Here is a 17,973-nt window from a genome sequence, read left to right on the forward strand (position 1 = left end):
ACCAGCTACAGAAACCACTGCCTCTGACCCCTTTCCTAACTGCCTTCTGTAAACATGAGATTAAACTCTGCACCAGACCTAAATACTGGCTAAACCCCTAATGTAAACTACACTAAGAACACGGTGGCCTTGAGGCTCATCTTGCTGCCCCAGTATGTGCAAGCCCCTAGATTCTGTACCCAATACTGGGGTGGGCTGCAGGACAAGAAAACACCACACACACCACTACAAAGACCTTTCTGTCTGTTTTGAAACAGTCTCATGCAGCCCAGGCTAACCTAAAATTGGGGCACATGTCTTTGAATTTCTGACTCCCAGCCTCTACCTCCTAAATGCTGGGATTACACACATAAGCTGCCATTTATGTGCCACAGGGACCTGAACCCAGGTCCCAACCAAGGGCGAGCTCCAGTCCCACTCTTCATCTTTATGAGACAGGACCTATCCCTGAACCTGTAACTCACTACACTGGCTGGCTGGCTGGCAGGCAAGCCCAGGAACCCTCTTGTCTCCACTCCCTGGCTCTGGATTTAAATACGGGCACAAGCTGCCATGCCTAGCCACACGCCCCCAATCTGTCAATGAACTTGGTCATCACACCTGAAAAGCCAACACTACTTACTGAACACTTTCCCCAGGTCACATGGTGGCTCACAACTGTGTAATTCCAGTCCGAGAGGGCCTAACTTCTTCTAGTCCCTGATGGTGCCGTCTGTCTCTCTCTCTCTCTCTCTCTCTCTCTCTCTCTCTCTCTCTCTCTCTCTCTCTCTCACACACACACACACACACACACACACGAGAGAGGGGGGGGAGTGAGTGAGTAAATGCTCAAAAAATAAAAACAAAAATGACTGAGCAAGACATTAAAAATGAACCCCCAGCCTACACCCAGGCACACTTGTGCACATTATGTACAGAAAACAGATACTAGGGAATGAAAAGGGAGAAAATACAAAGAAACAGTTCAACTTTAACTGGCTCCTGCCCAGTTAGGACCTGTATACCAATCTAAAAAAAGAAAATGATTGGGAGGATGTGCATGGTAAGGGAGGGAAAATGCAATGACGTCTGCCCCAGACACCAGAAGAAAAAACTGATGCTTTCTTCCATGTCAAATAAGTTAAACAAGTCTGCTATGTCTGGCCACCATGGTGCTACACCAGAACAGTACCTGAAGCAACTGGAATAGACTGCCAGAATTGTAAAGGATTTCTAACTTTCTTGAAAAGTCTCATTTGGAAAACAAATCCATTTTCTTCTGAGGGAAGAGCAGCAGCTGTATACGGTTAGATGGGCAGAGTACATCTGACAAGGCCCCGCCCCTCCCAAGGCCCCAGGGGCTCTGACCCAGGCTCTTGGCGTCACCTTTTTGACCATGGTTGTCTCAGATGAGTCCAGCTTAGCTCTCTTAGTGTCAGGTCCATCTTCTACTCCTTGACCAACTTTGGTAACTTTGGTTTTCTCTCTAGAGTGACAAGAGAAGAAGGGTATTAAGTTTGAGCCACAAGTCACATGACTAGAATATGAATTTCAAAAAATGCTATCAGCAGGTTATGTATGTGTAAAAGCAAAAATGCAGAGTTCCAGGCCAGCCTGGTCAACACAGTGAGTTCCAGGACAGCCAGGGCTACAACAGAAAAACCCTATCTAGGAAAAAACAAACTGCAAGACAGCTTTGGGGTCAATGGGCCTAGGTTCAAATCTCACCTCAGCCACTGAAGACCTGGTGAGCCAGTTAACCACTCTGGGAATAGCTGTCCCTGGTGTGATTAGGGGAAGAGGAAGGTGTAAGCAAACTTCTCAGCAGAAACAAATGCCCATAAACCCTGGTTTTGCAAACATTCTTGAGGAACTGTGACTTAAAGAAGCAAACCTGACCAAGAATGGTAATGCACATCTTTAACCCCAGCACTTGGGAGGCAGAGGCAGGTGGATCTGTGATTTCGAGGTTGGCCTGGTCTACAGAGTGAGTTCCAGGACAGCCTCCAAAGCTACAGAGAAATGAACAAAAAAAAAAAAAAAAAAAAAAAAAGTCATGCACCACCACCATATGGCTCAAAGTTTCATTTTACAGACAAGAGACTTGTGGGCCAAAGAAATACCAATGCCTTGCTAAAGAGGCTAGAGAGTACTGCTTCATAACAAGCTCTGTCCAATAGGGCCTAGGGCTCTCCTCTGTATCACTCATTTGCAAGGTAGACTTCAGATGAAAGAAGGGGGAGGGGACAGAGAGAGGGAGGATGAAAATATAACAAATGGTAGCCAAATACCTAGCTTATATAGTTTAAAAATCTCTAACGTTAGTCTGCCACCTTTCACTTAGAGCCTATAAATAAAAACTACTGCAAGTCTTGTCATGTGAGAATTATTAAGCTATGCAGTCTCATGTTCAAAATGAGGGATAAGGTCTGTGCTCCACCACAGTAGGCTCTGGACCTTGGAGCTTTTCCAAGGCAAGCTGAATGTGCCTAAAGGACTACCCACTTGCCCAGCAGGTACTCTCTCTACCATCTCTCAACATGGAAGCGCGAACTAGGGATCAAGTGTTTAAAACCCAGGCTGCAATTCCAAGGACGGCATGTGAGTTCCAGTCCTTAAACAGAGGAGTCTGGGGTACCCACACAATCAAAGTGTGCACTGTCCACAATTCTTCGTGCTCGGGGCTTCCTATGACATCACCATCACTGAACCCACAGACAGGAACGGTACTGCGCGTCTTTGATCCTAGCGTTCAGGAGGCAGAGTTAAGTGGCTCTCTGAGTTGGAAGCCGGCCTAGTCTACAAAGCTAGTTCTAAGACAGTCAGACAGAGAAACCCTGTCTTGAAAACACAACAACAAAAATGTGAAGCCACAAAGCACTCTATTCAATAATTGGTTAATTCCTTGTTTCAGAATGCTCTAAATATTACAGCCAAGTAAGCTACTTCATTGGGGCAGTTCATTTCCTACCACAAATACTATTCGAACTGTGGAAACGTTCCCTACTACACTCTCCTCCCAGCACTTACTCTACAAACTCATGCTCTCCGAGATTTGCAAAGGTGTACCCATGGTACCCAAAGACATCTCCTGTGAAGAACTTGATGCTGTTTCTGTGACAGATCTGGTCGACTTTAACAATGACATCCCTGGAGCAGCAAGTCAGGCACACCTGCAGAGACAGAAACCGACCGATGAGAGCTGAAAACTCAACCACTGCCGTGCTGTCCACATAAATCTTAAATTAACTGTCTCTCCAGCAGGCTTCAGACAAGTGCAACAGGTTTTGGGGTGCTATGATTAAAAGACCAAAGAGAAGTTGCAGGTTCCAGGGTGTAGAAAATGTAAATGATATGGTGGCCACTTCTTACAACTATGAGGATTTAGCTGGAAAGTAAAACCACGTAAGAATCTGTTCCCTTAATCCAAAAACATGTAAGGTATACTTCACACTCCTCAGAAAGACAGCAATATCAAGGTAATCTAAACTACTATTTAATCTGTTAAAATCAAGCAAGTAAAACCAGTTTAACTGACCCAAAGGTCATGTTTGAGGAAAAACTTCCCAACACACACACACAAACTTAAAAAAAAAAAAAAGAGCCGGGCGTTGGTGGCGCACGCCTTTAATCCCAGCACTGGGGAGGCAGAGGCAGGCAGATCTCTGTAAATTCGAGACCAACCTGGACTACCAAGCGAGTTCCAGGACAGCCTCCAAAGCCACAGAGAAACCCTGTCTCAAAAAACCAAAAAAAGCCGGGCGTTGGTGGCACACGCCTTTAATCCCAGCACTCGGGAGGCAGAGGCAGGCGGATCTCTGTGAGTTCGAGGCCAGCCTGGCCTACAGAGTTAGTTCCAGGACAGCCTCCAAAGCCACAGAGAAACCTTGTCTCGAAAAACCAAAAAAAAAAAAAAAAAAAAAAAAAAAAAGAATTATTTCATTTACTTTTTTTTTTTTTCAAGGTATTATTTCTCTTTGTAATACTCCTGGCTGTCCTGGAACTCACTTTGTAGATCAGGCTGGCCTAGAACTCACTGAGATCTGCCTGCCTCTGCTTCCGAGTGCTGGGATTAAAGGTGTTCTCTCAGTGCTAAGCTTACTGGCCTGGAACTCACTCTTGTAGACCAGCCCTGCCTCTGTCTCCCAAGCACTAGGACTAAAGGTATGCACCACCACAGCTACCTGTTCGTTTATGTGTGTGACCAAGTATGGCAGCACATAATTGTAATCCTCAGCACTGAGAGTAGATGAGGTTGGGTATGCCTCATCTGGTTTATCATTGTAGTTATTCTGTCAAGTCCACGGCCAAAGTGGCTATGTTAAAAAAAGAAGGCACATGCCGGGCAGTGGTGGCGCAAGCCTTTAATCCAAGCACTCGAGAGGCAGAGGCAGGCAGATCTCTGTGAGTTCGAGGCCGGGCTGGATTGATAGCCTCCAAAACAATACAGAGAAACCCTGTCTCATAAACCCCCCCCCCAAAAAAAGGCACAATAATCAGATAGATGTTGGGTTTTGGGTCATCTTTAGTTTGTTAAGACAAGGACAGCCATGATGGTGGTGCATGCCTTTAGTATCAGCATTTGGGAGGCAGAGGCAGGTGGATCTCAGAGTTCGGGGCCAGCCTGATCTGCAAAGGAAGTTGTAGGACAGCTAGGGTTGCATAGAGAAACTCTGCTTGAATCCCCACCCACTCCGCAAAAGACAGTCTTATGTAGCCCAGGCTGGCCTCAACTCAGTCTTGCTCTCCTACTCCTCCTGCCTCCTTCTGCCAAACGTTAGGATTATATGCATGCACCACCAAGCTTGGCTAGGTATGCTCTTCCTTAACACAAAACACAAGCTGCAGATTGATACTTCTAACAAAATGAGTGCAGCTGGCAACAAAATTAACCAACGACTTAAGCTTTCAGGAGAACACAGGAGCAAAGATTCTGAAGGGAAGATAAAAATACTAATGCTGAAACTTAGTCTGGGGAACGTAGCCTAGAGAAGCGCAGCAGACAGCAGGCACCTCACAGACAACCGCAACAGGTCCAGCAGCCTGGACCTACACAGCATCGTGTCAAGCCTGAAGAGCAGACGTTTACAGACATACATGAGAGGAAAGCTCAGAGTGTGTGATCTGAAAGCTCTAGCATACCTGCAGTTAATCTTGCTGTGTAGTCCTGGCTGGCCTCAAGCCTGGAGCAGTCCTTCTTGCTCTGCTCCCAAGCACTGGGGTCACAATGTGGCCCCCACTCAGTTCCCACTACTACTTGAGCCTGTTGACTCTCCCACCGGACTTAACCCCAAGAGACTCACCGCATCAAACTGAGTGAAGAATGCCTCGGGTTTCTTCTCTACGGCCTCAGTCTCCACCTTGACATCCACCATGGGGTTGAGGTTCTGGGCTCGTTCCAAAGAGGCCTCAGCCCTATTTTGGCCCACAGACCCAGTCCGAATTAAGAACTGAGCTCCAGAATCTTCTGGAGATACCTAGAAAAAAATTTTTTTCTTAATTCTTGAGTCTTTCTGGAATGCAAATCTCAAAGACATTGCATCTATATGGATGCTAAAATGCCCACAACCAGCTGCTATTATTATTATCCCTACAGAAACCTGTTCAAGCTGCGTGCGACCTTTAATTCTAGCACTGGGAGGCAGAGGCAGGTGGATCTCTGTGAGTTTGAGGCCAGCCTGATCTACAAAGTCCAGGGACTTTTGAAAATTGGGGTAGCCAGGTGGTAGTGCCTCATGCCTTTAATCCCAGCACTCTGAGGCCAGCCTAGTCTACAGATTGGGTTCCAGAACAGGCTCCAAACATAGAGAAAACTTGTCTCAGGGGGTTAAAAAAAAGTTGGGATGTTTTATATTATAGTATTAATATTAACACCATATTGGAAAAGTTATAGTTGAATAGTGATGTCAGATTTTTTTTTGTTTGTTTTTTTGTTTTTTGTTTTTTTTGTCAACTTGACAGAAGCTAGAATTATTTGGGAAGAGCGAATTCAAAATGAGAAAATGCCATCAGATTGCCTACAAGCAAGTCTGTGGGGCATTTTCTTGATTAATGATTGATACAGAAGGGCCTAGCTCGCTGTGGGTGGTGGTACCCTTGGGCAGGCGTTCCTATACTGTCTAAGCAGTATTCCCTATGAGCTGCTCCACTGACATCCCTCAGTCATGAGTGTGAGCTGAGTGCAGCTGAGAGACGTTTTCTTCTAAGTGCTTTGGGTCAGTGTCATCACACCAACCGCAATTCTAAGACCGGCTCCTACTGCTCGTCCTTCCGAGGCTTTAACACAGGATCCTTAACTTTTTAAAACTGGTTAAATAGCACCCCCTTGTGTTTACAAGGGAAACTCTCTCCAAGCAAAGTCTAAGATCTCTACTTAAATTTGTTCTGATTTTATTTGTTTTTCCAGACAGGGTTTCTCTCTGTAACCCTGACTGTCCTGGAACTCACTCTGTAGACCAGGCTGGCCTCGAACTCAAGAGAACCACCTGCCTGACTTAAATGTGTTCAAATTTTTAACTGCTAACGAAACGACTGGCTGGTTACTAGTGCTCAATAGTAAAGTGTTTTCCTAGCACACATGGGACCCCAAGTCTGACCTCCCTGAATTGGAGGCACCCCACCCCACAGGGTGGGGGAGGGAGTGGAGGCAAGAAGAGAAATTGACTTCATTATTAAAGGTCAGAGGAGCCTCAAAGACAGACCAGGCAGGACTACTAGCAAGCAGATTCTGCATCATTCAAAGTATTTCACATACAAAATATCTAATTTAGCAAATGACTTTACCACCTCACCAGAACTAATAAGTCATCTCCCTGAAGGCAAGGATGTAATTACATCACAGACCCAAGATAAATGATAAATGGGTGTTTACTGGGGACAATTCCACAGAAAAATACAAAGAACCACCAGAGCGTTTCCCTGCTCTTCCTACCGGATCTGCTGACCCACCAGAGAAGCGGAAAAGGAAAGCCTCGCCTCAAGCTCCTCTTTCTGCTTCCATCTGCCTGAAGCCACACTCAAAGGGGTGTGGCCGCCCTTTCAGGTCTACACATCTCCCCCATCACCACCCCCCAATTTCCTACCAACTATCCAAAGCACCCATTCTTCCTCAGTGTGAAGAGAATGGGCCATAGACTCCAAAACCACACAGAGAACCCCTGTCTAGAAAAAAACAAGAAATAAGAAAAGAAAAAGGGCCAATTTTTCAGAGCAACCCTCTCCCAGTGTCATGTTTTTAAGTCACCACATCCTGTTCTTCCGGGATCATTCCCTATTGCAAGGCTAGAATCTATGATTAAGGGCAATGGTCCTGGACCATCCAGGTTAGATTCAAATCTTGGTTCAACCACTGACTGTTTTACCTCTGTGTACACAGACATGTCCACAGGTAATACCAACCACATAATGGTCTACTGCCCTGAGCTCCCAGACCCTGGCTCTTCTCTACAAGACTCTCTAGGCTACAGCTGTGTCTAAGAGTCTATCAGGGCCCTTCATTTGATCATGTAAAACTCCACAAACAACTCCCTGTTTCTACAGTCAAGTCCTCATGATTCCATAGCTTTCTACACTATTTTGTGCCACTGCCTCCCAGGGTGTTCTTAGGAGAATCGTAGGAGGAAAAGCACGGAGAAGTTATGGACTGTTCAAATTTATCGGATGGGCCCTCTTCCCTGCAGTTCCCCCCATCTCCCTCTTCCCTTCTGTCCTCTCTCTGTCTCTGTGTCTCTTTTCCTCTTTCCTCTTTTCCTGTTCTAATAAAACTTCTCACTTAGGAAAAAAATTATCTGATGGGGACTGAGCTGACCAGCATTAGTCTACAGGAAGTCCATTAGAAATCATATCTAATTCCACCAGGCATTGGTGGTACACACCTTAATCCCAGCACTCAGGAGGCAGAGGCAGGCAGATCTCTGAGTTAGAGACCAGTCTGGTCTACAGATCAAGTTCCAGAACAATACAGAGAAACCCTGTCTTGAAAAACAAAAACAAAAAGAAAAAACAAAACAAAAAAGAAAAAAGAAAAAAAGAAAAAGAAAAAAGAAATCATTCCTAACTCCAACCACTGAACGCTTTTTTTATTATCACTACCTGGGCTCTCTACAATGTAGCCGGGGTTGAGGACCACTACTTCAAGAAAGAAGGAGGCACTGTGGCCGTCCTAGTGTGTAGGGAGAGAAAATCAGCCTGTGCACCCAACACTGGAAGCCCCTGGTGGCACCCTTCTGACAAGGTATCAGAGTCACACCACACACCCCTTGGTATAAGACAGACCCACTGTAATCCCACAGCCAGACGATGGTTTAGGAAACCCCATTTACATAATAAGAAGAGCTACCAGTTACAAAGAGTCCTGCTGATAGGTTACTAATCCTCCTCTGGATGTGCTCCTGCCTCTAGAGGGCACTGCAGTCTTAGACACAGCCTTTGTCTTGACAGCTTGTTCAAAGAAACGTATCTCCTGAGGTTTTCTTTCATTTTTAAGTGCTTGTTGCCTGAGTTTGGTATGTACCCCAATATGACTGCAAACCTGCCCCTGCTTCTTCACAGCTGGGATTACAGGAACGTGCCATCAATGTACCATCAGTTTACACTGCATGCTTACTGTTCTCTCTGAGGAAGCAATCTATAAACCTCCTCTTTGATTCAGTATTTTTCAAAGTAATGTTAGTGAACCATATATATCAGATTATTGTGACTTTTTTTTGAAAGCCTTAACTTATGTATCAAAAGTTCGGCTTGCACCCGGGAGGCAGAGGCAGGCGGATCTCTGTGAGTTCGAGACCAGCCTGGACTACCAAGTGAGTTCCAGGACAGCCAGAGAAACCCTGTCTCGAAAAACCAAAAAAAAAAAAAAAAAAAAAGTTCGGCTTGAACTTGCAGCCCTGCCTCAATCTCCTGAGTGTTGGAGTTACAGATAGGCATGTGGCATCACATCAAACTGAGACATCTTCTAAATGTGCCCATTCCTGAACCACCCCAGAACGTCTGAATCAGCAGCTCAGAAGTGAAGGCTTTGTCTCCCAACCACAGAGCCTCTGAACCTGGGTAGTTCTGCAGCACTCACAGCACTGCACTGAGGGGAGTCAGGGAGAGCAGAGGGACCCATATATACATACCTGCTCGTGATCCAGCATGCTCAGTCCTTTCACTCCTGCCAGGATAAGATTCTTGGCAATCTCAGCCCCAAGTCCTTTCATTCCAACAATCAGCACCCGGGAAGCTCGAAGCCTGTAAGACACATGCTATGTTAACTCGATTAACCCCAAACAATGGGACTTGCTCAATCCAAATCACAGGACAGTAAAGAAAACTTTACTGTGACAATACATACTGAAGCACCACCGAACCTTCAGACCTAGAAAGTGTTTCAAACAATCCTGCACAGAATTACTTCTTCACTGAGCACCCACCACGGCATGCAAACAGAGCAGTGGACAATGCAGCTAGCTCTCCAAGCATAAGGTTAAGAGTTATGGGGCTGGGGATATAGCTCAGGGGTACAATTCTGCCTTCCACATGAGGTCCTGCATGGATCCCCAAAACTACAAAAAATAAGTAAAAAGAGGACAAAGGGAGATTAGAATTTTAAACAGAACAGTGATAAACGATGAAAACCTTTCTGGGGGCTGGAGAGATGGCTCAGAGGTTAAGAGCACCGACTGCTCTTCCAGAGGTCCTGAGTTCAATTCCCAGCAACCACATGGTGGCTCACAACCATCTGTAATGAGATCTGGTGCCCTCTCCTGGCTTGCAGACATACATGGAGGCAGGGTGTTGTATTCATAAATGATAAATAAATCTTTAAAAACAAAAAAGAAAACCTTTCTGACCGAGCAGCTGAGGCAGGAGGGACCTCCAGAAGTTCAAGTCCCGACTCAATTACAGAGGCCTTGTCTCAACAACAACAAGAAACCTAGAGGAGGTGCTTTTTAAACCAAAGGAAATAAACAACAAATCAACATATAGAAAACTGAAAAGAAAGAATCCTAACCGTAGGAAACCAGCCCTGTAAACACACAAGCTCAGGAAGGGGATGCTTGGCTCCACTTGTTTCAGAGACGACTGCACAAAGGACAGAAGCCAGGTGTGAGTGGGGCACTCGAGCTCGGTGGACACCAGAAGGGTCCCGGACTCAATTCTAAGCCATAGGGCAGGGAGAGGACGCCACAGATAACACAAGACCGAGGTGATGTGTGTGTTTACCCGCTCAGACTAGCATGGTGACCATAGGGCAGGGAGAGGATGCCACAGTCAACACAAGACCGAGGTGATGTGTGTGTTTACCCGCTCAGACTAGCATGGTGACTATAGGGCAGGGAGAGGATGCCACAGTCAACACAAGACCGAGGTGATGTGTGTGTTTACCCGCTCAGACTAGCATGGTGACTATAGGGCAGGGAGAGGATGCCACAGTCAACACAAGACCGAGGTGATGTGTGTGTTTACCCGCTCAGACTAGCATGGTGACTATAGGGCAGGGAGAGGACGCCACAGTTAACACAAGACCAAGGTGATGTGTGTGTTTACCCGCTCAGACTAGCATGGTGACCAAAAAGGTGATAAAAAATGGGCAAGCATATTTTATGGAACTGCGGACTGAATTCAGAGGCTCCTGCACAGCAGGCAAGCGCTTACCAATGAGTTATAACCCCGGCTCAGCAAAAGCATTGTTTAACCTGGAGCATACAAGCAAAACACAAGAGTGGTATGAAAGTATGTGTTTAAGAACATGAAGGTGGAGCCGGGCGTTGGTGGCGCACGCCTTTAACCCCAGCACTCAGGAGACAGAGGCAGGAGGATCTCTGTGAGTTCGAGACCAAGCCTGGTCTACCGAGCGAGTTCTGGGACAGCCTCCAAAAACAATACAGAGAAACCCTGTCTCAAAAAACCAAAACCAAAAAAAAAAGAACATGAAGGTGTGTTGGGTGGTGGTGGCACACACCTTACCTTTAATCCCAGCACTCGGGGCAGAGGCAGATAGATGTCTGTGAGTTTGAGGCCATCCAGGTCTACAGAGTGAGTTCCAGGCCAGCCAGGACTGTTACACAGAGAAACCCTGTCTCAGAAAACCAGGAAGAATAAGGAGTGGGCGCACACCTGTTATCCTAGCACTGAGGAGGTGGAAACAGGATAAGACTTCATTCAGAGTCTGCTGGCTACACAGTTAGTTTGAGGCCACCTGATCATAACAAAAATAATAGGCAGAGAATTTGTTTTAATCTCTGCCAAGAGAAAGAAAATGAGACAAAATACAAAAAGCAACCCAGTTGTGAGGCAGGGTTGAGTCACAGCATCTCAAAGTCTTGACCCACGATATCTAAACTCAGAACTTACCAAGTCTGAAAAGGCGATCCAGACGCTGCTTCTGTACTGCGGACAAGGCACTAAGGATCAGGGAGTGCAGTCCATTGCCACCACATCGGGGGCTGAGGACTCAAAGCTTCTATAAGCCCAGTGCAGTCCTGGGCCTGCCAGACAGCAGTAGGCCAGCTCTGTACAAGTGCCGGCACCTGGAGAACAGCAGGGGCTCTTCTCCAAAATACCCCGATGATCACCAGTGCTTACACAGAATTACATTAAGGAATCTTTAATAAGCACAGTGGCTGTCAGGGTGCGTCCCTACTATCCCAGAACTCAAGAGCCTAAGGCAGAAGGATTGGGAGTGTGAGGCCAACCTGGGTTATAGCACTATGTAATTCTAAAGCTGAAAACAAAAGGAAAGCTGGACCTGTATCTCAAGGACCTGGATCAGAAATTCAAGGTCATCCTTTGCTTGAGGTCAGCCTGAGCTTTGAGACCCTTTCTTTTTTTTTTTTTTTTTTTTTTTTTTTTTTTTTGGTTTTTCGAGACAGGGTTTCTCTGTGGCTTTGGAGGCTGTCCTAGAACTAGCTCTTGTAGACCAGGCTGGCCTCGAACTCACAGAGATCCGCCTACCTCTGCCTCCCAAGTGCTGGGATTAAAGGTGTGCGCCACCAACGCCCGGCTTCTTTCTTTCTTTCTTTCTTTTTTTTTTTCGAGACAGGGTTTCTCTGTATTGTTTTGGAGCCTGTCCTTGAACTTGCTCTGTAGACCAGACTGGTCTGGAACTCTCAGAGATCCGCCTGCCTTTGCCTCCGGAGTGCTGGGATTAAAAGTGTGCGCCACCAATGCCTGGCTTAAAGTTTTTAGTACATTATTTATTTCATGTGGATGCATGCCATGGCCGTTATGTGGAGGTCAGAGGAAACTCAGGAGTCCACTCTGCTCTTCATCCTGTGGATCCTTGAGACTGAAACTTGACAGGCTTTGCAGCAAACACCTTTACCCGAAGAGCAAGCTTGCCAGCCCCAGGGCCTTTCCTACCATGGCACACTCAGGGGAAAATGACCACTGCAGAACTTTCCTTGCAGCAACATTAAAGGTCTTTGGCAGGCCTAAAGGAATAGGCTTGTCATGCCAGCTGCTCAAGAGGTTGAAGCGGGAGGTTCAAAAGCAGAGCGAAGCTAGCTGGGAGCTAGCTCACACCTGTAATCCCAGCACGCCAAAGAAGCGCCAGACCAGCTTGAGTTACACCGTGAGACCCTGTCTCAAAACACATACAGAGCTGAAAATACAAGAGAGAGCTGTTGTATGTACAGATTTACAAAAAGAAATGGGTTCTGACCATCTCAGGTAACTGTAGGGCTTCGGCTCCCCACCCCACAATCATTACGACATAGCTCTTCAGAGTGAGTGGTCTGCAATTGTTCACTTCACTCAGCAGCAACCAAAAATGAGTATCACATTTTTAATCTTAACCACACACACGAGGACCCCAGAGACTACAGCTTACTTATGGCTCAATTATGTGAAAAGGGCTTAAAACACTACCTGGCACACAGTCAGCACTTAATGAAGTAGCCATTATTCATACTCTCTGAAGTAGCAATTCCCCTTCTAGGAATCAATCCTGCAGTTGTACATGGGCACAAAAATTATACACAAGCTTGCACAGGGGCTGGGCACAAAAATTATACACAAGCTTGCACAGGGGCAACACGGTAGCCAATGAAGCTTGAGGCACAACAGTGTGGCTCACCCACATCCTCCCACTTGCCCAAACTATACCCTAACCTATGCAATTACCAGTTCTCACCCACAAAACTCAACAGGACCCAGGAGGAAGCAAGCACATGGAGTTCCAGCTATGTACGAAGCTGAGGCAGGAAGATAACTACTTGAGCCCAGGAAGAACAAAGCAAGACCCTGTTTCTTTCTTTAAAAATAAAGATTTTTCTGTTGCATTTGCTTGCATGCCGTGTGTGTGTGTGTGTGTGTGTGTGTGTGTGTGTGTGTGTGTGTGTGTGTGTAGGAACCTTGGCAGAAGTTGTAAGCTGCCATATGGGTGTACCAGGAACCAAATTCCAGTCTCCTGAGAGAGAGTAGTAAGCGTTTTTGTTTGTTTGTTTCCGAGACAGGGTTTTTCTGTTTAACAGCCCTGGCTGTCCTGGAACTCATTCTGTAGACCAGGCTGATCTCAAACTCAGAGAAAAAGCCGCCTGCCTCTGTCTCCCAAGCATGTGCCACCACCACCTGGCCCTGTTAGAGGTACAAAAACAAAGGAGCTGTGGCTAAGGCTCAGTTGGCAGAGTACTTGCCCAGTTTGCAGAAAACCCTGGATTCTATCCCGAGCACACACTTGCAATCTAAGCACTCCAGAGACAGAAGTAGAAGCAAGGAGAATCAGCAGTTCAAGGTGATCAGAGTGAGTGTAAGGCCAAGTCAGCTTACAGGAGACCCTGTTGAAATAAATAATTCGGCCTCCTTGCCTCCATTTGTCCCTTACAACCAACCCAGTGTCCCTATTTCTAACCACTGAACAGCCTGCCAGGCAGACCTTACAATGTGAGCTACATCTAGTCATGCTGTTCAAAGCTTTGAATGGTCTGTGTCTCTCTCCAAGTTCCCTACTGGACACTCAGTTCTGCAGGTCCTCTCATCTCAGTTCTGCGTTCTTCCCCTGCTAAACTGCTAAAGCCAAACAGCTTCCCTCTGCAGGAACTAAGGCTGCTTCCAACAAAGGATGCTGGCATCGAAGGATCCTACCTGCCCCCTCCAAGTTCAAACACATTCATTAGGTACCAGACAAAGTGCTACTTTCCTAGAAGCCAGCCCATAATGACCTTCTAATGTTTGTGGGGTGTTTTTGTGTTTTCAGGAAGGAGAGATGGGACTGAGATTATGGACATGATCTACTGAGCTCTTTTTTATGCAGTGCTAGAGAAGGACCGTGGGCTTTATATAAGCTAAACAAGCACTCTACCAGCTGAGCTGTACGCCCAGCTTACACATAGGTTGCTTCAACCAATGAGGAAGTCTGAAACAGCATGCTTAAGTGATTTGCCAAAAGACAAACCTCAGGCCAAATTCAGATGAAACTTCACCGACAGAACGTAAAGCTCTATGCTTTATAATTGTGCTACATTACTAAAATCCTCAGAGGGAAACGGCTTAATAAAACAGAAATTAACTGTTTTGTTTTCAAAATAATCTCATGTCGTCCAGGTTGACCTTGAACTCCTAACCCTCCTTCCTACAACCACCTTGGAAGCACTGGGATCATAACTATGTCCACTACTCCCAGCACCAGGCAAGAGGACTGTTCCGTTTTGATGCCAGCCTGGGCTGGAATGAAACCCTGTCTCAAAGGAGAAAAATAAACAATTTGCTGCCATTGGCTGGGAGGCTGGAGAATTTGTAGCCCAGGTGAAACACACATACCTAGCATGTGATTCCATCCCTAGCACTGAAACCCTAATTGTTCTTAAAACCTCCTGGGGATGTCAGTGGTTCAACATTCCTTTTACTCCCCCACCCAAAGGGTTTCTCTGTGTAGCTTTGTAGACCGGGCCGGCCTCGAACTCACAGAGATCCGCCTGCCTCTGCCTCTGCCTCCGAGTGCCGGGACTAAAGGTGAGAGCCACCACGGCCTGGCTTACTTACCCTTCTTTGCTGCTCATTATTCACACTTGCAGAGAATTTACTGATATCTTCTGAGTGTAGGAGCTTTTCATATGCTATCTCAGAGATTTTAACATCCGAGTGCATGCATGTGCAACACATGTGTGCAGTGCCACAAAGACCAGAAGAGGATGTCAGATTCCCCGGGACTAGAGTTACATGTGGTTGTGAGTCACCAAATCAAGTCTACCGCAAGCGTCTACCTCTCCCACCCCACAGGCACTCCCCCACCCCTTCAAAAGTGAGGCTCTCACTATGTAGCCCAGGATGGCCTCAAACTCACAATGTACAACAGCTGGCCTCAAGCTCACTGGGAATAAAGGTGCACGCCATCACACCAAGGCCAGACTTGAACTTCCTACCTTCCTGCATCTCCCTGCTGACTGCTCCGCTTACAGGCACACACCGGCACATCTGGTCTATATGGCATCTCCCTCCTCAACCTCCCCAGCACTGGGAGCCACCTCATCAATGTACAGCTCGCTGGCCTGACTCTGACATGATTAAAGGCTAGCACCACCATGCCTGGCAGTATTTTCGATTTTGAGGTAAGGTGTCACTATACAGCCGAGATTGGCATCAAGCTCACTATGTGCTGCAAGCTAGCCTTGAGCCCACTCCTCCATCCTCAGCCTCCTTAATGCTGGGTAGTGTGCGCCACCACCCTGGAGCCTTATTATTTTGGAACCTTCTTACTTATGAATACTGGCCTCAGTCCCCGTCAGAACATAAGCTTCAAGTGGAGAAGGAGCCTAGTTTGCTCAGTGGAAAACGCTCCAAGAGCACAATGCCTCTCCAAGTAAAGTGCTTGTCTTGGAGGCCCAGGAGAAGCCTGGCAACCTGGGTTCAAACCTCAGAATCCACAGAGGTGAAACAGAACCCACTGCACAAAGTTGTCCTTTGGTACCCACATCCACACCATAGAGCACGTACACATAAACAAATACATAAAATTCTAAACCACCACCACCAAAATGCTTAGGGAGCTAAACTGTAGCGGTGCATGCATGTACACCACCACTTGCGAGGCTACGCTAAGCGGATCTCTGCAAGCCAGCCTGGGCTATAAAAAGAATTTGCTGCCGGGTGGTGGTGTTGCACAGGTGGATCTCTGTGAGTTCGGAGACTAGCCTGGTCTACAAGAGAGCTAGTTCAGGACAGCCTCCAAAGCCACAGAGAAACCCTGTCTCGAAAAACAATAACAAAAAAAAAATTTGCTTGATTTAAGACAGGGTCTCACTGTGTAGCCCTGGCTGTCCTGGAAACATACAGACCAGGCTGGCCTTGAACTCACAAAGAACGATGCCCTCAGCCTCCAGAATGCTGGATTTAAAGACGTGCAAAACCATGCCCAACAACAACAATGAAAATAAGTAATAGTCCCTTGAAGAAGCTGTCCGTGGTGGCACACTCCTCTAACGCAGCACTCACTTGGGAAGCAGAAACAGGCAGATCTCTGTGAGTTCGAGGCCAGCCTGGTCTACAGAACGAGTTCCAGGACTACAACGACCAACGCTGTCCCGGGTGTGTGTGGGGGGGGGGAAGGCACCCACGGCAGTGTGCTCAATAAATCCGGCCACTCTGAGCCTCTCTAGACGTCCCTTTGTGGGGACATGCCCCCAAACCCTCGCCAGAGGAGCCTGTGAGGTTTGCCAGGTCCCCAGGGCTTCCAACACGGGTTCCCACTGAATGCTCAGCCAAAACCCTGGCGCACGCACGCCCCTCCCACGCCCTAAAAAGCCCCCCTCCCTAAACCCCACCACCTTCGCCCGATGCCGACGCTGGGCGAGCCTCGAGTTCGAATCCTCCCTCTTCCCCGCCTCCTCCGAGGACACTCGCACTTCCACCCGGGGGACGTCTCCATCTCCCGGACTTCCCTGAAACAGCCGGCGTGCGCTCTCTCCGAGTCGCTAGGGAACCCAGATGCCTCAATCCCGCCGCAGCTCTGCAAACGGGCCCCGCCCGCTCCCTCCGGGCCACTCGCCGGTCCCAGCCCGCCCGCGCCCCTCACCGCTTCTGGGCCTCCAGTCCCCACAGGCGGATCTGCCGGTCATACTGCGCCGCCTCCTCCTCGCTGATGCCGCCACCGCCGCCGCCGGCCTCTTCCTTCTCCACCATGGCGCCGGCTTCCAGCTCAGCCGCTGCCGCTCTCGCCAACCGCCAGCAGAGCCGTGCGCCGGGGCCCGCGGCTGCGCCTGCGCCTGCGCAGAGAGCCGCGGCTGCGCAGTCGCCGCCTCCGCGCGTTCCGAGGGACCACGTGGGTTCCCGAGGCTCCGAGGCCCGCGGGTCACGTGAGGGGGGCGCCAATCAATCCCGGAGAGGAAAAAAAAAGTGGCGGGCGTTTTGGCTCCGCGGGGACGTCCACGTGGTCATTCATGAAGCTGTGCCTGTGTTTATCGAGCTCTCGAGGGGATTCCGGCATCGATGGTATGAAAAAATAAATAAATAAAGTGAACGTTTTAAAATAACAACCTGCCCTCATCATGATGGAGCTCACCACCTACTGAGGAAAAAAACTAAAGAAAAACAAGACATTCCTCCTAGAGGGAATGGAGTGGGTGGGGATGGAAGGGTCGGCTGCTCTCCCGATTCCAAAATCTGTAGATCCTCAAACTCCTATGTAAAAATCCAGTAATAAAATTGGACATGGTAGACCATGCCTATGATCACAGCTTTTGGACAGAACAGAGAGGAATCAAAAGTTCAAGGCCAGCCTGGATTACATGAGATCCCGTTAGCAAATGAGCAAAACTGGGTTTAAGGCCACATGCCTGTAATCCCTGCATTCAGGAGGCTGAGACAGGAGCATCACTATGAGTTAGATTCCGTCTCTAAGAAACAGGCCGGGTCATACATGCCTTTAGTTCTAGCATTTGGGAGTCAAGAGGCAGGTGGATCTCTGAATTTTAAGCCACTCTGGTCTACAGATTGAGTTCCAGGCCAGCCAGGGCTTCATAGTGAAATGGTGTCTCAAAAAACAGACAGACAGGGATGGAAGAGCTGGCTCAATGA

The 17,973-nt window shown here is 47.7% G+C and overlaps 1 protein-coding gene across 3 annotated transcripts in view; it reads right to left on the reverse strand.

Moving 5' to 3' along the window:
- Positions 1-17,164, reverse strand: part of Sae1 (SUMO1 activating enzyme subunit 1) — a 49,822-nt gene extending 32,658 nt beyond the window's left edge. The window contains exons 1-5 of one of the 3 annotated variants that reach the window (XM_040734271.1): positions 16,973-17,164; positions 9,099-9,210; positions 5,283-5,456; positions 3,010-3,152; positions 1,366-1,465 (exon numbers count right to left, since the gene is read on the reverse strand). In XM_040734271.1, the coding sequence (XP_040590205.1) occupies positions 1,366-1,465; positions 3,010-3,152; positions 5,283-5,456; positions 9,099-9,210; positions 16,973-17,079 (636 nt within the window). In that variant the 5' untranslated portion in view covers positions 17,080-17,164. The remainder of the gene's footprint in view (positions 1-1,365; positions 1,466-3,009; positions 3,153-5,282; positions 5,457-9,098; positions 9,211-16,972) is intronic. The other 2 variants (XM_005086437.4, XM_005086438.4) reach the window with 2 other exon arrangements.
- Positions 17,165-17,973: the final 809 nt, after the last annotated feature.

This window comes from Mesocricetus auratus, unplaced genomic scaffold (genome assembly GCF_017639785.1).
Source record: "Mesocricetus auratus isolate SY011 unplaced genomic scaffold, BCM_Maur_2.0 Super-Scaffold_100038, whole genome shotgun sequence".
Classification (NCBI taxonomy): Eukaryota; Metazoa; Chordata; class Mammalia; order Rodentia; family Cricetidae; genus Mesocricetus; species Mesocricetus auratus.